Here is a 27,398-nt window from a genome sequence, read left to right as displayed (position 1 = left end):
GCTCACTGCATACTGATTATGTACCACACAACATAGAGTGAGCTCCCCCTAGTGGTGGCTGCAGGTACAATGTTATTGTGTGACTGGTTGTGTGAAGTTGGGGATTCGGCGCAATGTATCAGAAACGTGCAGCAACAACCCCCACACATCAAATCTGTGGTTATAAACAAACTATCTCCATATCAAAGAACCTGAGATGAGAACTTCTCTTAATATAGAAAGAAATGAACCGGGGCGTGTTATGATATTGAGACTACAGACTCTGACAAAGTTTAGGTGGAGTAACAGACGGCATGCTGGGTACATGACATGAAGCTGCGATGTTTACTGCCTTCACTGTGACGTGTCTGGTAATAAGACCTGAGGTGTCCGTATGCTGCCGCTGTGAGGCTCAGTCCCCTTCCGCCATGCGTGTTAGGTCTTCCTGAGAGAATCTGAACAGGTGCCAGCCGTCCTCCACCGACAGGTTGGCAGCGCCCCTCTTCTTGTAGTAGTCTATGGAGGCTTTATTCCAGCACAAGACCAGGAAGTACACAGAGCTGCAGCGTTGTTTTATGGCTTCCTAGTGACAAGAGGGGAAGTCACGAAAATCATTGCCGCACTGGAATCCTGCCTGTAAGTTATGGAACTGCAGTATAATATGGGAGCTCCCTACAGTCTAATGCCTCCTCTAATCACATTATACAGGTCACACGTAGAAAATTCTCCATAAAGCTATACTTCAGAGCTGTACTCACTATTCTGCTGGTGGAGTCTCTGTGTACATACATTACATTACTTATCCTGTACTGATCCTGAGTTATATCCTGTATTATACTCCAGAGCTGCACTCACTATTCTGCTGGTGGAGTCACTGTGTACATACATTACATTACTTATCCTGTACTGATCCTGAGTTATATCCTGTATTATACTCCAGAGCTGCACTCACTATTCTGCTGGTGGAGTCACTGTGTACATACATTACATTACTTATCCTGTACTGATCCTGAGTTACATGCTGTATTATACTCCAGAGCTGCACTCACTATTCTGCTGGTGGAGTCACTGTGTACATACATTACATTATTTTTCCTGTACTGATCCTGAGTTACATCCTGTATTATACTCCAGAGCTGTACTCACTATTCTGCTGGTGGAGTCACTGTGTACATACATTACTTATCCTGTACTGATCCTGAGTTACATGCTGTATTATACCCCAGAGCTGCACTCACTATTCTGCTGGTGGAGTCACTGTGTACATACATTACATTACTTATCCTGTACTGATCCTGAGTTACATCCTGTATTATACTCCAGAGCTGCACTCGCTATTCTGCTGGTGGAGTCACTGTGTACATTATATTACTTATCCTGTACTGATCCTGAGTTATATCCTGTATTATACTCCAGAGCTGCACTCACTATTCTGCTGGTGGAGTCACTGTGTACATACATTACATTACTTATCCTGTACTGATCCTGAGTTACATCTTGTATTATACTCCAGAGCTGCACTCACTATTCTGCTGGTGGAGTCACTGTGTACATACATTACATTACTTATCCTGTACTGATCCTGAGTTACATCCTGTATTATACTCCAGAGCTGCACTCACTATTCTGCTGGTGGAGTCACTGTGTACATACATTACATTACTTATCCTGTACTGATCCTGAGTTACATCCTGTATTATACTCCAGAGCTGCACTCACTATTCTGCTGGTGGAGTCACTGTGTACATACATTACATTACTTATCCTGTACTGATCCTGAGTTACATCCTGTATTATACTCCAGAGCTGCACTCGCTATTCTGCTGGTGGAGTCACTGTGTACATTATATTACTTATCCTGTACTGATCCTGAGTTATATCCTGTATTATACTCCAGAGCTGCACTCACTATTCTGTTGGTGGAGTCACTGTGTACATACATTACATTACTTATCATGTACTGATCCTGAGTCACATCCTGTATTATACTCCAGAGCTGCACTCACTATTCTGCTGTGGAGTCACTGTGTATATACATTACATTACTTATCCTGTACTGATCCTGAGTTATATCCTGTATTATACTCCAGAGCTGCACTCACTATTCTGCTGGTGGAGTCACTGTGTACATACATTACTTATCCTGTACTGATCCTGAGTTACATGCTGTATTATACTCCAGAGCTGCACTCACTATTCTGCTGGTGGAGTCACTGTGTACATACATTACATTACTTATCCTGTACTGATCCTGAGTTACGTGCTGTATTATACTCCAGAGCTGCACTCACTATTCTGCTGGTGGAGTCACTGTGTACATACATTACATTACTTATCCTGTACTGATCCTGAGTTACATCCTGTATTATACTCCAGAGCTGCACTCACTATTCTGCTGGTGGAGTCACTGTGTACATACATTACATTACTTATCCTGTACTGATCCTGAGTTACATCCTGTATTATACTCCAGAGCTGCACTCGCTATTCTGCTGGTGGAGTCACTGTGTACATTATATTACTTATCCTGTACTGATCCTGAGTTATATCCTGTATTATACTCCAGAGCTGCACTCACTATTCTGCTGGTGGAGTCACTGTGTACATACATTACATTACTTATCCTGTACTGATCCTGAGTTACAGCTTGTATTATACTCCAGAGCTGCACTCACTATTCTGCTGGTGGAGTCACTGTGTACATACATTACATTACTTATCCTGTACTGATCCTGAGTTACATCCTGTATTATACTCCAGAGCTGCACTCACTATTCTGCTGGTGGAATCACTGTACAAAGAACTGATTCTGAATGACACAGTGTATATACTGTATTATAAGCTGTTAGGCGTTCACAAACTTGCTGTTTCTAATAAGCTTTAGAATTGTGAATGCAGCTCTGGAGTTCAGGCTGTACCTCAGGATCGGTATGGGATTTACAAAGCAACTCCACTGTGTATGTGGATAAATTCTAGGTATAATCAGCACACATGTACATCTGTAAGGGAGCCTATATTTTATCTATGTGATGTCCTTAGGGGCTAATGTGTCAATAGGCATCATGACCGTCTATGAGTGATCGAGTCACAGAATACAGGCTGCCGTAACCTGCGCCTGTATTCTGCCTTCACGTGGCTATTACTAGAGGTCTGCAGTATTCAACGAAGGGATTGAACGTTTTGTAGGTCTATAATATTGTTTTGCTTTTTTTTTTTTTTTTTTTTTTTATATTAAATTGCCCCAGAACTAGAGCTTCACTTTATTGATCCTGAGTGATATCATTTTCATGAATTTCCGGTCGGTTCCATCCGTGACACTGAGAGGCTCGTCAGTAATAAATGTTTAGTTCTCAGCTCACATTTTCTATATACTTTACAGCACAGCTGTGATCAGTGACTCCAACTCATCTGCATTGTCTATTGGAGCCTGAGGAAGTCTTAAATCCACCTCCAGGGCTCAGTCAGCCGCTTTGTCCCTATCCCATGCTTTACACTGCAGCTCTGCTTGTTCAGGTTTGCTGCTGTGTATAATCACAAACTCAGCAGGAAATCAGCACAATGGAGAGCGGATGACATTACAGCAAGGACAGAAAATGATAAAGTACAAGAAGTGAAACCACCGCAGACTGAGGGGATGATCCGAATTCCGGGCAACTATCAGAAACATAAGTGAACCCACCTGACTTATGTTCTTAAGAATTTCTGATCCGATTCCCAAACCTGATTAAAAGAATAAATGCGACATTAACGATACAGGACTGAGACGATGGGAGTGATTGTCCTTCACAGGATCGGCTCTCACCTCGGTACGGCTCCATGACGAAAAATTCCTCTAGATAAAGCGACTTCCCAGCCCAGGGGTCGTACGTGAAATAATACATCGCGAATCCCACTTTTGCGCTGCCTGTAAGGAGAGGTAGGGGATTTGCGGATGTTTCCAGCCACGTGTGCGGCATCACAGGACCCTGCCCAAGACCCCACTTACTGACGCTCGTCCCTGGCAGCTCCGCTATGAGGCAGTGGAAGTAGGGATGGACTCCGAAGCCGTCTTCTAGTAACTCTGCCAGAGGAAAAAAACGGAGAAAAGACAAGAAGAATGTGCTGAAAACAGCCTGAACCTGTTACAATGTGTCAGTCCCATGAACCGACATTCATTAAAGGGCCGGTGCAGTCTCCTAAATATAAAGGTGAACATTTCTAAAAGTAATTAATAGACCAATAATAATAATATTAATAATAATAGACTTTGTGTTTTAATCCCTTAACATTTTGAGAATCCTTGCTTGCTGTCAGTGAATGGGAGAATTCTCCTTTAGGGTATGTTGACACGGCGGGGGTCCGTAACGGCTGAAATTACGGGGATGTTTCAGCCTGAAAACATCCCCGTAATTTCAGCCGTACCGACATGTGCAGGCGCTTGAACGCCGCGTCAATTACGGCCGTAATTAGCGCTGCTATTCATTGGAGTCAATGAATAGCGGCTCCAATTACGGCCAAAGAAGTGACAGGTCACTTCTTCTACGCGGGCGTCTATTTACGCGCCGTCATTTGACAGCGGCGCGTAAATATACGCCTCGTGTGAACAGACAAACGTCTGCCCATTGCTTTCAATGGGCAGATGTTTGTCAGCGCTATTGAGGCGCTATTTTCGGGCGTAATTCGGGGCAAAAACGCCCGATTTACGTCCGTAAATAGGCCGTGTGAACATACCCTTACATTCAAACCTCTTCCTGACCTTGTCCTGTTCACACAGCTGGGGGTCTTTTGTGGAATTGCATTACATTATTACAGTTTTCTGTCCTACCGACCCACACGTAATAATTGTGCTATTCCTGTAAATATGGGGCACAGCTGATTACATTTGCGCCATTCTTGCAGGAGGAGGATAATGGGCAAAATGTCTAGTGATTTAAAAAAAAGTTTTCCCACAAAAGTGTTTTATAATATTAATCAGACAAGTCGGGAATACTGCGCCGTGGAGAGCGGCCGCTGGGACCCCCTCCCCCACTGATCCTGAGAATGAGGCAGCGAGGGTCCCAGCAAAGGGTGGGACACATGAGGGGGCTCCCTTTTTCTCTATTGAAGTGAGGGGGAGTTGCAGAGACTGCTGAGTGATGTCATTAGACATGTGTCACCTTGTGTCTGACCTTGGGCCGCTCTACACGTGTCATTAGTGTCGTCTCGTGTCACCTTCTCACCTTTCTCCGTTAATTCCACGACGTTCGGCATGTTCTCATAATCCGCGAGTTCCTACAGAATAAGAAGACGACAGAGTTTATTCTGTTTATTCCTGAGTTTTTCTAACAGAACTACCTGACAGAATGCTCATAGCAGCACAGAGTATTTCAGGAGAGGAGGGTGCTGATCTTGTGGGGGTCAGTGACTGCTTTAATCATGTGATCAGGTTATGAATAATATTTAGAGGGATTGTATAAGATTAGAGGGGAGGTTCAGCTTTTCTTCCAGATACAGCGCCGCTCTTGCCCATGGTCTGTGTCTGGTACTTGAATAGAGCTGAGCTGCAATACCAGACACAACCATGGACAAGAGTGGCGCTGTTTTTGGGGGGAAGCAGATCCTTCCATCGTTTCTGATACAACCTATTAACTCTATGATGGGAAGCAGATGATTCAGAGCTCCATATATACAACCCGAGCACTGACCCATATAGAGATACAATATATGGAGGAAAGTATTGGGACCCCTCTCCACCTCCAGGGGCTTTTATAACGTCTAATTCTACATCCATAGACATTAATATGGAGTTATTCCCTCGTTGCTTCCACTCTTCTGGGGTTTTCTACAAGATTTTGGGGTCTGGGAGTGACACTTCTCTATATGGTGTGTTCTGTGCCCCTTCATCCAGGAGATCATTTATGAGGTCAGACATTGATGTTGGGGGAGGCGCCGGGCCGGGCTCGTAATCTCCGTTTTATTTCATCCCAAAAGTGTTGGATGGGGTTGAAGTCAGGACTCTGTGCGGCCAATCAAGATCTTCTCACCAAACTCTCCCGACCGACCAACCGACCAACTAACAAGCCAACAAACCAGCCAGCCGACCGACCGACCAACCAGCCGACCAACCAGCCGACCAACCAACCGAGCAAATAACCAGCCGACAAATCAACCAGCCAACCAACCGACAAACCAACCGACAAACCGACCAACTGACAAACCAACCAGCCGACCAACCAGCCGACCAACTGACAAACCAACCAGCCGACCAACCAGCCGACGGACCAAACCGGCCGACCAAACGACCAACCAGCCGACCAACCAACCGACCAAATAACCATCCGACCAACCGACAAACCAAGCAGCCGACCAACTGACAAACCAACCAGCCGACCAACTGACAAACCAACCAGCCGACCAACTGACAAACCAACCAGCCGACCAACTGACAAACCAACCAGCCGACCAACCAGCCAACCGACAAACCAGCCGACCAACCAGCCGACCAACTGACAAACCAACCAGCCGACCAACTGACAAACCAACCAGTCGACCAACTGACAAACCAACCAGCCGACCAACTGACAAACCAACCAGCCGACCGACCAACCAGCCGACCAACCAACCGGCCGACCAACCGGCCGACCGACCAACCAGCCAATCGTGTCTTTATGAACTTGTGCACTGGGGCGCCATCATGAGGAACAGAAAAGTTCTAACCCCAAACTGTTCCCACAAAGTTGGAAGTGACAATTGTCCAGAACGTCTCGTGTGCTGAGGAATTAACCCTTCACTGGAACTAAGGGGCTGACCCTTGAAAAACACCCACATTACCCCTCCCCCTCCAAACCTTACAGCAGGCACAATGCAGTCAGGCGGGTAACGTCCTCCTGGCATCACCAAACCCAGACCCATCATCAAACCCCAGAGAGAGAAGCGTCACCCCACAGAACACGTCACATAGAGAAGCGTCACCCCACAGAACACGTCATATAGAGAAGCGTCACTCGGCTGAACACGTCATATAGAGAAGCGTCACTCCACAGAACACGTCATATAGAGAAGCGTCACTCCGCTGAACACGTCATATAGAGAAGCGTCACTCCACAGAACACGTCACATAGAGAAGCGTCACTCCACAGAACACGTCACATAGAGAAGCGTCACTCCACAGAACACGTCACATAGAGAAGCGTCACTCCACAGAACACGTCACATAGAGAAGCGTCACTCCACAGAACACGTCACATAGAGAAGCGTCACTCCACAGAACACGTCACATAGAGAAGCGTCACTCCACAGAACACGTCATAGAGAAGCGTCACTCCTCAGAACACGTCAGATAGAGAAGCGTCACTCCACAGAACACGTCACATAGAGAAGCGTCACTCCACAGAACACGTCACATAGAGAAGCGTCACTCCACAGAACACGTCACATAGAGAAGCGTCACTCCACAGAACACGCCATATAGAGAAGCGTCACTCCACAGGACACGTCACATAGAGAAGCGTCACTCCACAGAACACGTCACATAGAGAAGCGTCACTCCACAGAACACGTCACATAGAGAAGCGTCACTCCCCAGAACACGTCACATAGAGAAGCGTCACTCCACAGAACACGTCACATAGAGAAGCGTCACTCCACAGAACACGTCATATAGAGAAGCGTCACTCCACAGAACACGTCACATAGGGAAGCGTCACTCCACAGAACACGTCACATAGAGAAGCGTCACTCCACAGAACACGTCATATAGAGAAGCGTCACTCCACAGAACACGTCACATAGAGAAGCGTCACTCCACAGAACACGTCATATAGAGAAGCGTCACTCCACAGAACACGTCACATAGAGAAGCGTCACTCCACAGAACACGTCATATAGAGAAGCGTCACTCCACAGAACACGTCACATAGAGAAGCGTCACTCCGCAGAACACGTCACATAGAGAAGCGTCACTCCACAGAACAGGTCACATAGAGAAGCGTCACTCCACAGAACACGTCACATAGAGAAGCGTCACTCCGCAGAACACGTCACATAGAGAAGCGTCACTCCACAGAACACGTCACATAGAGAAGCGTCACTCCACAGAACACGTCATATAGAGAAGCGTCACTCCACAGAACACGTCATATAGAGAAGCGTCACTCCACAGAACACGTCACATAGAGAAGCGTCACTCCGCAGAACACGTCACATAGAGAAGCGTCACTCCACAGAACACGTCACATAGAGAAGCGTCACTCCACAGAACACGTCACATAGAGAAGCGTCACTCTACAGAACACGTCACATAGAGAAGCGTCACTCCACAGAACACGTCACATAGAGAAGCGTCACTCCACAGAACAGGTCACATAGAGAAGCGTCACTCCACAGAACACGTCACATAGAGAAGCGTCACTCCACAGAACACGTCATATAGAGAAGCGTCACTCCACAGAACACGTCATATAGAGAAGCGTCACTCCACAGAACACGTCACATAGAGAAGCGTCACTCCACAGAGCACGTCACATAGAGAAGCGTCACTCCACAGAACACGTCACATAGAGAAGCGTCACTCCACAGAACACGTCACATAGAGAAGCGTCACTCCACAGAACACGTCACATAGAGAAGCGTCACTCCACAGAACACTTCACATAGAGAAGCGTCACTCCACAGAACACGTCACATAGAGAAGCGTCACTCCACAGAACACGTCACATAGAGAAGCGTCACTCCACAGAACACGTCATATAGAGAAGCGTCACTCCACAGAACACGTCACATAGGGAAGCGTCACTCCACAGAACACGTCACATAGAGAAGCGTCACTCCACAGAACACGTCACATAGAGAAGCGTCACTCCACAGAACACGTCACATAGAGAAGCGTCACTCCACAGAACACGTCACATAGAGAAGCGTCACTCCACAGAACACGTCACATAGAGAAGCGTCACTCCACAGAACACGTCACATAGAGAAGCGTCACTCCACAGAACACGTCACATAGAGAAGCGTCACTCCACAGAACACGTCACATAGAGAAGCGTCACTCCACAGAACACGTTTCTGCTGCTCCAGAGTCCAGTGGCGGCGGCTTTACCCCCCTCCATCTGACGTTGGGCATTGTGCTGGGTGATGTACGCCTGGCATGCAGCTGCTCGGCCATGAAGCTCCCGGGCACAGTGTGCGGATGTTAATACCAGAGGTCTGTACTCTGCAGTTACGGAGTCAGCGGGGTGTTGGCGACTTTTCTGCACTTGCTCCTCAGCACTCGGCCCCCCGCTCTGTCACATTACGTGGTCTGCACTCCGTGGCTGAGGTTCCTTCCACTTTATAATAATATCAGTCACCGGTGATGGTGAAGATCCAGGAGGGGAGACATTTCCGGGACTGACGTGTTCCCCCGGTGCCGTCCTATCACAGGGCCGCGCTGGAGGTCACTGATCTCTTTACCACGACCCGTTCTACCACTGATGTCTGTATGTACAGTATATGCTGCCCTTTGGCTGTGGCCTCCCTAATTCTATGAGCTCCCATTTATTTATGTAATTCTGAGCCTTTAAAATAATAATAACAAGTCGTCGTTTTTCTTCATGAGAACCCACGCGATCAGTCGCCATCTTACTTTGATCATCCGCAGGAGGTCAGGACAATCATTGGGTTTGGCCTTTCGAATAATAAAAGCAGCTGTTGTTGCGCCATTGTGACTGGTGCCGGCGCCGTCCTCCTCGATCTTCTGGGAATGGTCTTCGCTAGAACCTGGCTGTGGACTGCATGGCTCCGCGGTGCTGCTGTTCTCCACCTTGCGGCTGATTGTCTTGTAGCCGTTGTCCGGATGTTGTCTCCGAGGTCTCGTCCTCCGACACTTTATTCTTAATGTCAATAACCGGTGACTGAGTAGTCAGGACCCCGAGCCCCTCATTGTGACATAACCCACCACTCACAATGGAGGCCACGGCAAGGCTCTGAGGTCACAGCAGCACAGTGCGTCACAATGAATTTATATTGGGCTGATCTGTTGTGTGACGAGCCGAGAGCATGGAAAACTGCAGCGAGACTGTACACAACAATCATTAGGTCACGATCACACACGCAGTTTCGATGCAGTTTTTTGGTGCAGTTTTTGGCTCCGTTTTTTCAGCCAAAACCAGAAGTGGATCACGAAGGAAGAAGCGGTATAAAGAAAAGACTGATCATCCCCTTTATTTGGTGTCCACTTCTTTGTTTGACTCAAAAAACTGCATCAAAACTGCGTGTGTGTGATCCTGGCCTTAATCAGTGAGACCAAATAGGTGCTGGATTATAAAATATTCTGGATTATCGGGCGGTGATAATAAATTATCCTGGGCAATGTGGAAATGAGAAACAAGAAAAAATGTTTTTAACCTGGAGGAATCGGAGTCATTCGAAATATTAAATCCTTTACTACAAACAGTCCGTGGCGCTCCCGACCGTATAGAGAATAGACAGAGGCCGCGCTGTGATTTGTCCAGCAGTGCACAGAATGTATGGCCTTGATCTGTCCCTTACTGCGTAGGGCTCACAGGTATATAGTCTCCGGGACACCCTGTATCGCTAATTTCATTGCAAGCACTTCTGCTGTGTAAATCTCACTGAGGGTTATATTGTAGCGACCCCTCAGCTGTGGGAAGTATTAGATCAGAGCCGATTTTCAGCCTCTGGTTGTAAAGAATTAATGTTCGCATTCACTGACAGCAAGCAGAGATCTTAAAATATATAAGGACATTAAACAAAGTATTTTAAAAAGCTGTTGGACTTTTTATTACACAATCATAAAGCTTTATTTCCAGAAGAGCGGACGCCGGCCCTTTAATACTTTCTATACAAAACCTTCACAAAGAAAAAGTGCAAAAGAGAAGTGCTGCTGAAATACTCTGTGCCATGACTATTGGTGGATGATCAGGGGCCCCGGACCACTCTCTGTACATGGTGGTTTATGAGAATTGGGACTTATTAATATCAATGACATTGCAGCGAGGAGGAAGCAGGAAGAGGACAAATAATAATATCAAGAGTCCGAGGTTCAATGAGTGAAATCAAGACAAAGTCCTTGAAGATATGAAGAAGCTCCTGCTTATCTGGGCCGCAGCTACCTGAATGAGATCACTGGATTTACAATGACTTTTATCTCCGCTCATTACAGGTATGCAAGGAAGATAATAACCCTCAGCGGATTCCATGCCACTGTGTAGTGGGGGAGGGGAGTACATGAAAGAGGGGGACTCTAAGCCGAAATATAAGACCCCCTCCTTTTCTGGTTCACCCTTTTTTACCCCTCACCTCCTCTTCGTGACTCTTCTGTTTCCTAATATTGCGGTGACTGTGGAGAAGGGAGTCGAGTGCAGGTTCACACACGGGGAACGAGCCCAACCTGGATAGGGACCCATATCTCCAGCCGCCCCCTACCAGCCTGGGGGCACCACAGAGAAAAATTAGGTGCCCCTTCTGATGTTCAAGCCATCCACGAACAAGGGGGTCCTAGTGCTTGGCCCCTCTGAAGGGCTCTAGGTAACTGGCACTATACTGAAAGAGGTTCATAAGGGGAAAGAAAGTCACTACAGCACAAAAATAATCAGAAATCTGACACACATCAGACCAGCCGACCCGCATCCCGCACCATGGGCGAATCACACCCGCCATGTGTCATACGTGAGATGTTCTACGTTGGGAGATGCCCTGTGAGGTACCTTCTGTTGCCCCCTTCATTTAGTGTACAGTCATTCATTGTAAAAATAACCATGCCATACAGTACCTAATTATAAGCGCCATACAATACGCTACCCAAATAACAGTGCCATATGTTAGAAAAAAATAATACTTCAATACTTCTTAAATAGCAATGATATACAGGACTGCCACCCACACACATTGCAAATATAATGTACAGTGCCTAAGTAGCAATGCCACAGAATACCTAAATAAATACCACCATACAGTCACCAAATACCACCATGCAGTGCTCAACTACCACTATACAGTGCTCAATACCACCATACACTGCTCAAATACCACCATACACTGCTCAAATACCACCATACAGTGCTCAAATACCATCATACATTGCTCAAATACCTCCATACACTGCTCAAATACACCATACAGTGCTCAATACCACCATACAGCGCTCAAATACCTCCATACACTGCTCAAATACACCATACAGTGCTGAAATACCACCATACAGCACTCAAATAATACCACCATACAGTGCTCAATACCACCATACAGTGCTCAAATACCTCCATACACTGCTCAAATACACCATACAGTGCTGAAATACCACCATACAGCGCTCAAATAATACCACCATACAGTGCTCAATACCACCATACAGTCACCAAATACCACCATGCAGTGCTCAACTACCACCATACAGTGCTCAAATACCATCATATAGTGCTCAATATCACCATACAGTGCTCAAATACCATCATATAGTGCTCAAATACCACCATACAGTGCTCAAATACACCATACACTGCTCACATAATACCTCCATACACTGCTCAAATACCTCCATACACTGCTCAAATACACCATACAGTGCTGAAATACCACCATACAGCACTCAAATAATACCACCATACAGTGCTCAATACCACCATACAGTGCTCAATACCACCATACAGTGCTCAAATACCTCCATACACTGCTCAAATACACCATACAGTGCTCAAATACCACCACACAGTGCTCAATACCACCATACAGTGCTCAATACTACCATACAGTGCTCCAATACAACCATACAGTGCTCAATTAACACCATACACTGCTCCAATACCACCATACAGGGCTCAACTAGACCATACAGTGATCCAATACCACCATACAGTGCTCAAATACCACCATACAGTGCTCAAATACCACCATACAGTGCTCAAATACTACCATACAGTGCTCAATACCACCATACAGTGCTCAAATACCACCATACATTGCTCAAATACCACCATACAGTGCTCAATACAACCATACAGTGCTCCAATACCACCATACAGTGATCCAATACCACCATACAGTGCTCAATACCACCATACAGTGTTCAAATACCACCATACATTGCTCAAATACCGCCATACAGTGCTCAATACCACCATACAGTGCTCCAATACCACCATACAGTGCTCCAATACCACCATACAGTGCTCCAATACCACCATACAGTGCTCAAATACAGCATACAGTGCTCAAATACAACCATTCAGTGCTCAAATACTGCCATACAGTGCTCAATACCACCATACAGTGCTCCAATACCACCATACAGTGCTCAATACCACCATACAGTGTTCAAATACCACCATACATTGCTCAAATACCGCCATACAGTGCTCAATACCACCATACAGTGCTCCAATACCACCATACAGTGCTCCAATACCACCATACAGTGCTCAAATACAGCATACAGTGCTCAAATACAACCATTCAGTGCTCAAATACTGCCATACAGTGCTCAATACCACCATACAGTGCTCCAATACCACCATACAGTGTTCAAATACCACCATACAGTGTTCAAATACCACCATACATTGCTCAAATACCATCATACAGTGCTCAAATATCCCTATACAGTGCTCAATATCACCATACTGTGCTCAAATACCACCAATACAGTGCTCAACTACCACCATACACCACTCAAATACCATCACACAGTGCTCAAATACCACCATACAGTGCTCAATACCACCATACAGTGCTCAATATCACCATACAGTACTCAATACCACCATACAGTGCTCAATACCACCATACAGTGCTCAATATCACCATACAGTACTCAATACCACCATACAGTGCTCAATACCACCATACAGTGCTCAATATCACCATACAGTACTCAATACCACCATACAGTGCTCAATACCACCATACAGTGCTCAATATCACCATACAGTGCTCAATACCACCATACAGTGCTCAATACCACCATACAGGGCTCCATTACCATCATACACTGCTCAATACCATCATACAGTGCTCAAATACATCACACAGTGTTCAATACCACCATACTGTGCTCAATATTACCATACAGTGCTCAAATACCCCCATATAGTGCTCCATACCACCATACAGTGCTCAAATACCCCCATACAGTGCTCAACTACAACCATGCAGTGCTCAATACCACCATACAGTGCTCAAATATCACTATACAGTGCTCAAATATCACCATACAATGCTCAAATAATAACAACATACAGTGTTCAAATATCACTATAGAGTGCTCAAATACCACCATACAGTGCTCAAATAATACCACCATACAGTGCTCCAATAATACCACCATACAGTGCTCAAATACAACCATACAGTGCTCGCATACCACCATACAGTGCTCAAATACAGCATACAGTGCTCAAATACAACCATACAGTGCTCAAATACCACCATACAGTGCTCAATACCACCATACAGTGCTCCAATACCACCATACAGGGTTCCAAAATCCCCATACAGTGCTCAATACCGCCATACAGTGCTCAAATACCACCATACAGTGTTCAAATACCACCATACAGTGCTCAAATACCACCATACAGTGCTCAATACCACCACACAGTGCTCCAATACCACCATACAGTGCTCCAATACCACCTTACAGTGTTCCAAAACCACCATACAGTGCTCAATACCACCATACAGTGCTCAAATACCACCATACAGTGTTCAAATACCACCATACAGTGCTCAAATACCACCATACAGTGCTCAAATACCGCCATACAGTGCTCAATACCACCATACAGTGCTCCAATACCACCATACAGTGCTCCAATACCACCATACAGTGCTCAAATACAGCATACAGTGCTCAAGTACAACCATACAGTGCTCAAATACCACCATACAGTGCTCCAATACCGCCATACAGTGCTCAATACCACCATACAGTGCTCCAATACCACCATACAGTGCTCAAATACCACCATACAGTGTTCAAATACCACCATACAGGGCTCCATTACCATCATACACTGCTCAATACCATCATACAGTGCTCAAATACATCACACAGTGCTCAAATACCGCCATACAGTGCTCAAATACCACCATGCAGCGCTCAAATACCATCACACAGTGCTCAAATACCACCATACAGTGCTCCATACCACCATACAGTGCTCAAATACCACCATACAGTGCTCAACTACAACCATACAGTGCTCAATACCACCATACAATGCTCAAATAATAACAACATACAGTGTTCAAATAATACCAACATACACTGCTCAAATAATACCACCATACAGTGCTCAAATAATACCACCATTCAGTGCTCAATAATACCACCATACAGTGCTCAAATAATACCACCATACAGTGCTCAATACCACCATACAGTGCTCAAATACCACCATACAGTGCTCAATATCACCATACAGTGCTCAAATATCACTATACAGTGTTCAAATACCACCATAAAGTGCTCAATATCACCATACAGTGCTCAAATACCACCATACAGTGCTCAATATCACCATACAGTGCTCAAATACCACCATACAGTGCTCAATACCACCATACACTGCTCAAATAATATCACCATACACTGCTCAAATAATACCACTATACACTGCTCACATAATACCACCATACACTGCTCACATAATACCACCATACAGTGCTCAAATAATACCACCATACACTGCTCAAATAATAACAACATACAGTGTTCAAATATCACTATAGAGTGCTCAAATACCACCATACAGTGCTCAAATAATACCACCATACAGTGCTCAAATAATACCCCCATACAGTGCTCAAATACAACCATACAGTGCTCACATACCACCATACAGTGCTCAATACCACCATACAGTGCTCAAATACCACCAGACAGTGTTCAAATACCACCATACAGTGCTCAAATACCACCATACCGTGCTCAATACCATCATACAGTGCTCCAATACCACCATACAGTGCTCCAATACCACCATACAGGGTTCCAAAACCACCATACAGTGCTCAAATACCACCAGACAGTGTTCAAATACCACCATACAGTGCTCAAATACCACCATACCGTGCTCAATACCATCATACAGTGCTCCAATACCACCATACAGTGCTCCAATACCACCATACAGGGTTCCAAAACCACCATACAGTGCTCAATACCACCATACAGTGCTCAAATACCACCATACAGTGCTCAAATACCACCATACAGTGCTCAATACCACCATACAGTGCTCAAATACCACCAGACAGTGTTCAAATACCACCATACAGTGCTCAAATACCACCATACCGTGCTCAATACCATCATACAGTGCTCCAATACCACCATACAGTGCTCCAATACCACCATACAGGGTTCCAAAACCACCATACAGTGCTCAATACCACCATACAGTGCTCAAATACCACCATACAGTGTTCAAATACCACCATACAGTGCTCAAATACCACCATACAGTGCTCAAATACCGCCATACAATGCTCAAATAATAACAACATACAGTGTTCAAATAATACCAACATACACTGCTCAAATAATACCACCATACAGTGCTCAAATACCACCATACAGTGCTCAAATACCACCATACAGTGCTCAATACCACCATACAGTGCTCAAATACCACCATACAGTGTTCAAATACCACCATACAGTGCTCAAATACCACCATACAGTGCTCAAATACCGCCATACAATGCTCAAATAATAACAACATACAGTGTTCAAATAATACCAACATACACTGCTCAAATAATACCACCATACAGTGCTCAAATAATACCACCATACAGTGCTCACATACCACCATACACTGCTCAAATAATATCACAATACACTGCTCAAATAATACCACTATACACTGCTCACATAATACCACCATACACTGCTCACATAATACCACCATACAGTGCTCAAATAATACCACCATACACTGCCCAAATAATACCACTATACAGTGCTCAAATATCACTATACAGTGCTCAAATATCACCATACAATGCTCAAATAATAACAACATACAGTGTTCAAATATCACTATAGAGTGCTCAAATACCACCATACAGTGCTCAAATAATACCACCATACAGTGCTCAAATACAACCATACAGTGCTCACATACCACCATACAGTGCTCAAATACAGCATACAGTGCTCAAATACAACCATACAGTGCTCAAATACCACCATACAGTGCTCAATACCACCATACAGTGCTCCAATACCACCATACAGGGTTCCAAAACCACCATACAGTGCTCAATACCACCATACAGTGCTCAAATACCACCATACAGTGCTCAAATACCACCATACAGTGCTCAATACCATCATACAGTGCTCCAATACCACCATACAGTGCTCCAATACCACCATACAGGGTTCCAAAACCACCATACAGTGCTCAAATACCACCAGACAGTGTTCAAATACCACCATACAGTGCTCAAATACCACCATACCGTGCTCAATACCATCATACAGTGCTCCAATACCACCATACAGTGCTCCAATACCACCATACAGGGTTCCAAAACCACCATACAGTGCTCAAATACCACCAGACAGTGTTCAAATACCACCATACAGTGCTCAAATACCACCATACCGTGCTCAATACCATCATACAGTGCTCCAATACCACCATACAGTGCTCCAATACCACCATACAGGGTTCCAAAACCACCATACAGTGCTCAATACCACCATACAGTGCTCAAATACCACCATACAGTGCTCAAATACCACCATACAGTGCTCAATACCACCATACAGTGCTCAAATACCACCAGACAGTGTTCAAATACCACCATACAGTGCTCAAATACCACCATACCGTGCTCAATACCATCATACAGTGCTCCAATACCACCATACAGTGCTCCAATACCACCATACAGGGTTCCAAAACCACCATACAGTGCTCAATACCACCATACAGTGCTCAAATACCACCATACAGTGTTCAAATACCACCATACAGTGCTCAAATACCACCATACAGTGCTCAAATACCGCCATACAATGCTCAAATAATAACAACATACAGTGTTCAAATAATACCAACATACACTGCTCAAATAATACCACCATACAGTGCTCAAATACCACCATACAGTGCTCAAATACCACCATACAGTGCTCAATACCACCATACAGTGCTCAAATACCACCATACAGTGTTCAAATACCACCATACAGTGCTCAAATACCACCATACAGTGCTCAAATACCGCCATACAATGCTCAAATAATAACAACATACAGTGTTCAAATAATACCAACATACACTGCTCAAATAATACCACCATACAGTGCTCAAATAATACCACCATACAGTGCTCACATACCACCATACACTGCTCAAATAATATCACAATACACTGCTCAAATAATACCACTATACACTGCTCACATAATACCACCATACACTGCTCACATAATACCACCATACAGTGCTCAAATAATACCACCATACACTGCCCAAATAATACCACTATACAGTGCTCAAATATCACTATACAGTGCTCAAATATCACCATACAATGCTCAAATAATAACAACATACAGTGTTCAAATATCACTATAGAGTGCTCAAATACCACCATACAGTGCTCAAATAATACCACCATACAGTGCTCAAATACAACCATACAGTGCTCACATACCACCATACAGTGCTCAAATACAGCATACAGTGCTCAAATACAACCATACAGTGCTCAAATACCACCATACAGTGCTCAATACCACCATACAGTGCTCCAATACCACCATACAGGGTTCCAAAACCACCATACAGTGCTCAATACCACCATACAGTGCTCAAATACCACCATACAGTGCTCAAATACCACCATACAGTGCTCAATACCACCATACAGTGCTCCAATACCACCAGACAGTGCTCCAATACCACCATACAGGGTTCCAAAACCACCATACAGTGCTCAATACCACCATAAAGTGCTCAAATACCACCATACAGTGTTCAAATACCACCATACAGTGCTCAAATACCACCATACAGTGCTCAAATACCGCCATACAGTGCTCAATACCACCATACAGTGCTCCAATACCACCATACAGTGCTCCAATACCACCATACAGTGCTCAAATACCACCATACAGTGTTCAAATACCACCATACAGTGCTCAAATACCACCATACAGTGCTCAAATACCGCCATACAGTGCTCAATACCACCATACAGTGCTCCAATACCACCATACAGTGCTCAAATACAGCATACAGTGCTCAAGTACAACCATACAGTGCTCAAATACCACCATACAGTGCTCCAATACCGCCATACAGTGCTCAATACCACCATACAGTGCTCCAATACCACCATACAGTGCTCAAATACCACCATACAGTGTTCAAATACCACCATACAGTGCTCAATATCACCATACAGCGCTCAATACCACCATACAGTGCTCAATACCAACATACAGGGCTCCATTACCATCATACACTGCTCAATACCATCATACAGTGCTCAAATACATCACACAGTGCTCAAATACCACCATGCAGCGCTCAAATACCATCACACAGTGCTCAAATACCACCATACAGTGCTCCATACCACCATACAGTGCTCAAATACCACCATACAGTGCTCAAATACAACCATACAGTGCTCAAATACCACCATACAGTGCTCAATACCACCATACAGTGCTCCAATACCACCATACAGGGTTCCAAAACCACCATACAGTGCTCAATACCACCATACAGTGCTCAAATACCACCATACAGTGTTCAAATACCACCATACAGTGCTCAAATACCACCATACAGTGCTCAATACCACCATACAGTGCTCCAATACCACCATACAGTGCTCCAATACCACCATACAGGGTTCCAAAACCGACATACAGTGCTCAATACCACCATACAGTGCTCAAATACCACCATACAGTGTTCAAATACCACCATACAGTGCTCAAATACCACCATACAGTGCTCAAATACCGCCATACAGTGCTCAATACCACCATACAGGGTTCCAAAACCACCATACAGTGCTCAATACCACCATACAGTGCTCAAATACCACCATACAGTGTTCAAATACCACCATACAGTGCTCAAATACCACCATACAGTGCTCAAATACCGCCATACAGTGCTCAATACCACCATACAGTGCTCCAATACCACCATACAGTGCTCCAATACCACCATACAGTGCTCAAATACAGCATACAGTGCTCAAGTACAACCATACAGTGCTCAAATACCACCATACAGTGCTCCAATACCGCCATACAGTGCTCAATACCACCATACAGTGCTCCAATACCACCATACAGTGTTCAAATACCACCATACAGTGCTCAATATCACCATACAGTGCTCAATACCACCATACAGTGCTCAATACCAACATACAGGGCTCCATTACCATCATACACTGCTCAATACCACCATACAGTGCTCAAATACCACCATACAGTGCTCAATATCACCATACAGTGCTCAAATACCACCATACAATGCTCAATACCACCATACAGTGCTCAAATACCACCATACACTGCTCAAATAATACCACCATACAGTGCTCCAATACCGCCATACAGTGCTCAATACCACCATACAGTGCTCCAATACCACCATACAGTGCTCAAATACCACCATACAGTGTTCAAATACCACCATACAGTGCTCAATATCACCATACAATGCTCAATACCACCATACAGTGCTCAATACCAACATACAGGGCTCCATTACCATCATACACTGCTCAATACCATCATACAGTGCTCAAATACATCACACAGTGCTCAAATACCGCCATACAGTGCTCAAATACCACCATGCAGCGCTCAAATACCATCACACAGTGCTCAAATACCACCATACTGTGCTCCATACCACCATACAGTGCTCAAATACCACCATACAGTGCTCAACTACAACCATACAGTGCTCAATACCACCATACAATGCTCAAATAATAACAACATACAGTGTTCAAATAATACTAACATACACTGCTCAAATAATACCACCATACAGTGCTCAAATAATACCCCCATACAGTGCTCAATACCACCATACAGTGCTCAAATACCACCATACAGTGCTCAATATCACCATACAGTGTTCAAATACCACCATAAAGTGCTCAATATCACCATACAGTGCTCAAATACCACCATACAATGCTCAATACCACCATACAGTGCTCAAATACCACCATACACTGCTCAAATAATATCACCATACACTGCTCAAATAATACCACTATACAGTGCTCAAATAATATCACCATACACTGCTCAAATAATATCACCATACAGCGCTTATATAATACCACCATACAGTGCTCATATAATACCACCATACAGAGCTCAAATAATACCACCATACAGCGCTTATATAATACCACGATTACAAAGTATGGGAGCACGGACCGTAAAAATCAAAAAATAGGACATGTGATCTCTTTTGCGGTACACTTCTACGGGCCGGACATGTTCCCGTAAATAAACGGGAAGGTATCCGTGGACAATAGACGTGAATGTGTCCGCAATTACAAATGATTTTTACGGTCGTGTGCATGGGGCCTTATAAAATACTTGCTTCAGTAAGTCAAGCTACTGCCACCTGCTGGACCCCACAGGTCGTACACCTCAAAGTCCGGCCCTGTGTGTAGTCTGTCCTGCTGCTTGATAACCTCCTCCTGTAGCGCCCTCTGTGGTCAGTGCAGATCAGTGTAATTTACTCTTAGCAGGTTATGAGGACAATTATCTGGCACAGTCATGTCAGTGTAATAGAGGAGACAAAGGCAAACAGGCCAGACCATTGAGAGAAGGGTGGAGAAGAAAGAACAGCTCCATAGAGAACACCCACTGAGCTCTGAACCTGCAGCTCCACAAGCAGCAAGTCAGAGAAAGCAGAAAATAAAATCAACCGAAGACTAGAATCTGGACCTCTCCTGACACAAAGGAACAGCTGTAATTCTAATATGACAAAAATTCACATTATATAATAAAAAGTTCTGCAGCTTTATATTAAGCTTCAAGTCTCTGCTTGATGCCAGTGAATGGAAACATCCATGTTTACATTCCGGGGTTAAAAACACTTCCTGACTTAACACTTCTCACAGCTGGGGATTTGTTAGAATGTATAGAGTGTAGACAATGCCCCATTAGCTAAACACTCCCCCATTCTGATACTGACTGTTTCCAGAAACATACAACAGTATAGTCAATTTAGCTCTGGAGTATAAAACAGGCTGTGACTCAGGATCAGTACAGGATAAGTAATGTAATGTATGTACACAGTGACTCCACCAGTAGAATAATGAGTGCAGCTCTGGAGTATAATACAGGATATAACTCAGGATCAGTACAGGATAAGTAATGTAATGTATGTACACAGTGACTCCACCAGTAGAATAATGAGTGCAGCTCTGGAGTATAATACAGGATGTAACTCAGGATCAGTACAGGATAAGTAATGTAATATATGTACACAGTGACTCCACCAGCAGAATAGTGAGTGCAGCTCTGGAGTATAATACAGGATATAACTCAGGATATGTACAGGATAAGTAATGTAATGTATGTACACTGTGAATACACCAGCAGAATAGTGAGTGCAGCTCTGGAGTATAATACAGGATGTTACTCAGGATCAGTACAGGATAAGTAATGTAATGTATGTACACAGTGACTCCACCAGCAGAATAGTGAGTGCAGCTCTGGAGTATAATACAGGATATAACTCAGGATATGTACAGGATAAGTAATGTAATGTATGTACACTGTGAATACACCAGCAGAATAGTGAGTACAGCTCTGGAGTATAATACAGGATGTAACTCAGGATCAGTACAGGATAAGTAATGTATGTACACAGTGACTCCACCAGCAGAATAGTGAGTGCAGCTCTGGAGTATAATACAGGATATAACTCAGGATCAGTACAGGATAAGTAATGTAATGTATGTACACAGTGACTCCACCAGCAGAATAATGAGTGCAGCTCTGGAGTATAATACAGGATATAACTCAGGATCAGTACAAGATAAGTAATGTAATGTATGTACACAGTGACTCCACCAGCAGAATAGTGAGTGCAGCTCTGGAGTTTAATACAGGATGTTACTCAGGATCAGTACAGGATAAGTAATGTAATGTATGTACACAGTGACTCCACCAGCAGAATAGTGAGTGCAGCTCTGGAGTATAATACAGGATATAACTCAGGATCAGTACAGGATAAGTAATGTAATGTATGTACACAGTGACTCCACCAGTAGAATAATGAGTGCAGCTCTGGAGTATAATACAGGATGTAACTCCGGATCAGTACAGGATAAGTAATGTAATATATGTACACAGTGACTCCACCAGCAGAATAATGAGTGCAGCTCTGGAGTATAATACAGGCTCTATCTGAGGATAAGTACACGATAGATAATGTAACAGTAACACCACTAATTATGGAGATTATACATGGACTGTACAAGTGGTCAGAGCTGAATAAGCAAATGTCGGAGCAAAGATTGATCTCGGTGTTATCTGCTGCAGTTAATCAATAATTTGTACTGAACATAAGTTCCCCCAGGAGAAGACGTCTCACATGTTCCTGAAGTTTGTCCTGAACTAGAAGAAAATGTCTTCCCGGGACCTCTGGCTATTTTCTTCTCTGCTATGTCTCGTGGTGGCGGCGGCGGCAGTCGGAGAACGTAAGATTTTCTCTCTTCGTTGTTATGATTTGGATTTGTAGTCAATATAAAACAGGGCGACCAAATGCCGGACCCTCCACCCTCCCCCTGTTCTGTTTATAGGGGGTTTTCTGATTTTATGTAACTTTGTCATAGGCTTTATGTTTTAATTCCTCACTATTCTCAAGATCTCTGCCTACTGTAAGTGAATGAAAACATTCTTGTTTACATCCAGGGGCTGAAAACCTAGAACGATCTAATATTCAATTATCTCAGCTGAAGGTTTGTTACAGTTGTGTCTAACCAATCCTCTGCTAAACACCCTGGACATCACAATCATTGCTCTTGTGCTGACCACAGATATAAAGGTTTTTCCTCAATGTGACGAGCATTCTGGTATTTTATTTGTCAGGAAAAGTTTTATAAATTAATGGAAATTTGCCTGATCCCCATTGATGGTGCATGCTGGGAAATATTGTATATGTTCATACCTTCACATTTCCATGTCAGTAACAATCAATTAAGTACCATAGACAAAGCAACGATCATAAAATTGTTCAAGCAGTTAACAATCATCTTTAACGACACTGATACATTGTTACAAACCCTCAGCTGTGAGAATGATCAAATCTGAAAATGTTTTCAGACTTGGGATGTAAACTAGAATGATACGTTAAACGAACAGCAAGCAGGGATCTTGATAGATTATGGAAAGTGAAAGACTTCTCAAACGAGGATCTGGTGATAAGGATCAAATAGGGACACGTCAAAGAGGGACTAACCCCCCAAAAGAGCGACACTTGGGGGCAGATGCAGTATATGTCTGTTTATAAATGATGTCCAGAAACTGGACAGGGATCTATAGGGTCGGCTCAATTGTGAAAAGATAGACAGGTTACGGGGTCTCTTGCCCCTTTGCTGCCCTCTCCTCCTCATTGGCTGCTCCCTGGAGTTGTAGTCAGCCGGGTCTCCTGATAATGATGACTTCTCTTCTACTATTGCAGCCAGTTGTGCGGATGTTGAGGATTTTGGTATCTGCGGAGGAGCTACCGGCGATTTCTGCCCCAGAGACATTGCATGTAGCTGTAAAGCCGGCCGACCGTTCTGCAGGTGATGTTCAAGAATCTTGTGCCTGTGGCTGCGTTCACACTGCGCGTTTATGTTGCATTTTTAGCATGCATTTTTTTATATTTTTTGGGTTGAAAAACATGGGAGTTTATTTGCCCAAACAAAACAAAAATACATGTTAAAAACGCAGGATGGGGCAAGGATGGGTTTTCTCAATTGCTGGAGCTCCACCATCTGTTATCACTGGGAAAGGAACGTTCCCCTGCAGCAGTGACGGATTACACAGCGTCCTTCTTGGGGGGTATAAGCAGGGGCTCCCCTTCCCATAAAGGGGTTCTCACCCTGTTATTATATCAAACTGTTTAATCATAAAATAAGAGAAGTCGTCACTTTGTCATATAAACCTTCTTTCTGTATTGCATTGTTTTCCAGTTTTCCGGATCCAGGCAGCAGTGTAAAGAATGGAGGTTTGTAGTCTGACTGTCATGGATATGTCTAGGGTCCCGCATAGATTTCAATTTCGTTTTTATATTCATTGTATCTGCTGCTTTCTAAACCTCACCCTTCTAATACATTGTGTGTGTAGTAGTTTACATGGTAAAGACACGAGGATACATTGTAGTTACATGTAAAAATTATACACGGGACCCTGGACCTGGCCATGGCAACCAGAATGAAATCCTCCATTCTTTACACTGCAGTCTGCATCCAGAGAACTGGAGGATGATGTAAAATAGAAACGGGGCTCACAATATTAAGTGACATATTTTATCAGTAAACTTCTTTATTTATAAAAACTTCAGATGCCCAAATAGGAAATACGGACATCAAAATCAGAACGTGACCCCCGAATTATTACTGTCCTTCATGGAGCCCGAACCTGATATACACATATCTCACCCGGTGCCAGTCAGTGCCCGCACTCCTCACAGTGACACCCGGCAATGGGCACGCCCCACTTTACCAGTACAACTATACTGACCATGGACATAAATTCATTGCGTTTCTGTGAGATCCCTTCACCACCATATACTGATTATCTCCACTAGACTTTCATGTATATATAAAGTATTCATCATCTGCCTTGTTGCCCTCTAGTTGCCCGAACTACAGAGGCCCCAATGGAAATTATTGGTACTTGGGTGAAAAGTGCGACCAGCTGTGGAGCACCCTGGACATGATCGCCATGTGCGTGTTCCCTGGGGTGGCACTGGCTTTTGTCGTTGGGGTCACAGCGCAGCTCATCCACTTCTGCAAGACGAAACCAAAGAGCAAGACTGAAAAAGAGCCAAAGTAAGTGAAGAATGTCATCCCCAAATATCCCTCACTGCCAGAGATGTCGCTTGAAGATGAAGACCCCCCCCCCCCCCCCCCACCTACTGTGTGCCATATATAAGACTGGTGTCACCTTATGGGACAGAGAAATAACATTGATGGTATCGAAACCCTAAAATGTCACATTACAGAAATAGCTGTTACTGTATATAAGATGTGTGGATCATGTCTGATCACAGTGTAATTATATTATATATCAGTGATGTCAGTAACAGGGGGCGGGGCTGTGACAACCTCTCACACATGATATACAGGCTGGTTGTCAGTAGTAATAGATGAATAGCTGTGACTGTATATAAGATGTGTGGATCATGTCTGATCACAGTGTAATTATATTATATATCAGTGATGTCAGTAACAGGGGGCGGAGCTGTGACAACCTCTCACACATGATATACAGGCTGGTTGTCAGTAGTAATAGATGAATAGCTGTTACTGTATATAAGATGTGTGGATCATGTCTGATCACAGTGTAATTATATTATATATCAGTGATGTCAGTAACAGGGGGCGGAGCTGTGACAACCTCTCACACATGATATACAGGCTGGTTGTCAGTAGTAATAGATGAATAGCTGTTACTGTATATAAGATGTGTGGATCTCATGTCTGATCACAGTGTAATTATATTATATATCAGTGATGTCAGTAACAGGGGGCGTGGCTGTGACAACCTCTCACACATGATATACAGGCTGGTTGTCAGTGGTAATAGATGAATAGCTGTTACTGTATATAAGATGTGTGGATCTCATGTCTGATCACAGTGTAATTATATTATATATCAGTGATGTCAGTAACAGGGGGCGGGGCTGTGACAACCTCTCACACATGATATACAGGCAGGTTGTCAGTAGTAATAGATGAATAGCTGTTACTGTATATAAGATGTGTGGATCTCATGTCTGATCACAGAGTAATTATATTATATATCAGTGATGTCAGTAACAGGGGGCGGGGCTATGACAACCTCTCACACATGATATACAGGCTGGTTGTCAGTAGTAATAGATGAATAGCTGTTACTGTATATAAGATGTGTGGATCTCATGTCTGATCACAATGTAATTATATTATATATCAGTGATGTCAGTAACAGGGGGCGGGGCTGTGACAACCTCTCACACATGATATACACGCTGGTTGTCAGTAGTAATAGATGAATAGCTGTGACTGTATATAAGATGTGTGGATCTCATGTCTGATCACAGTGTAATTATATTATATATCAGTGATGTCAGTAACAGGGGGCGGGGCTGTGACAACCTCTCACACATGGTATACAGGCTGGTTGTCAGTAGTAATAGATGAATAGCTGTTACTGAATATAAGATGTGTGGATCTCA

At 44.0% G+C, this 27,398-nt stretch overlaps 2 protein-coding genes across 2 annotated transcripts in view; one reads left to right on the top strand and one right to left on the bottom strand.

Moving 5' to 3' along the window:
* LOC142659970 (MICOS complex subunit MIC27-like) overlaps nucleotides 1–27,398 on the top strand; it is a 56,393-nt gene that overhangs the window by 8,097 nt on the left and 20,898 nt on the right. Inside the window, exons 2-4 of the mRNA XM_075836618.1 lie at nucleotides 23,541–23,670; nucleotides 24,654–24,759; nucleotides 25,816–26,010. Coding sequence (XP_075692733.1) covers nucleotides 23,598–23,670; nucleotides 24,654–24,759; nucleotides 25,816–26,010 — 374 coding nt within the window. The 5' untranslated portion in view covers nucleotides 23,541–23,597. The remainder of the gene's footprint in view (nucleotides 1–23,540; nucleotides 23,671–24,653; nucleotides 24,760–25,815; nucleotides 26,011–27,398) is intronic.
* Nucleotides 240–9,835, bottom strand: SATL1 (spermidine/spermine N1-acetyl transferase like 1; the record flags this gene model as incomplete). The annotated part of the gene is made up of 6 exons (XM_075834535.1): nucleotides 240–562; nucleotides 3,659–3,699; nucleotides 3,782–3,883; nucleotides 3,965–4,039; nucleotides 5,178–5,229; nucleotides 9,563–9,835. Coding segments are annotated over 6 exons (714 nt in total), but the record flags the coding sequence as incomplete, so codon positions are not given.

Source organism: Rhinoderma darwinii, chromosome 8 (genome assembly GCF_050947455.1).
Source record: "Rhinoderma darwinii isolate aRhiDar2 chromosome 8, aRhiDar2.hap1, whole genome shotgun sequence".
Classification (NCBI taxonomy): domain Eukaryota; kingdom Metazoa; phylum Chordata; class Amphibia; order Anura; family Rhinodermatidae; genus Rhinoderma; species Rhinoderma darwinii.
Note: the sequence above shows the minus strand (reverse complement) of the source record. Positions and strands in the feature narration are given on the sequence as shown.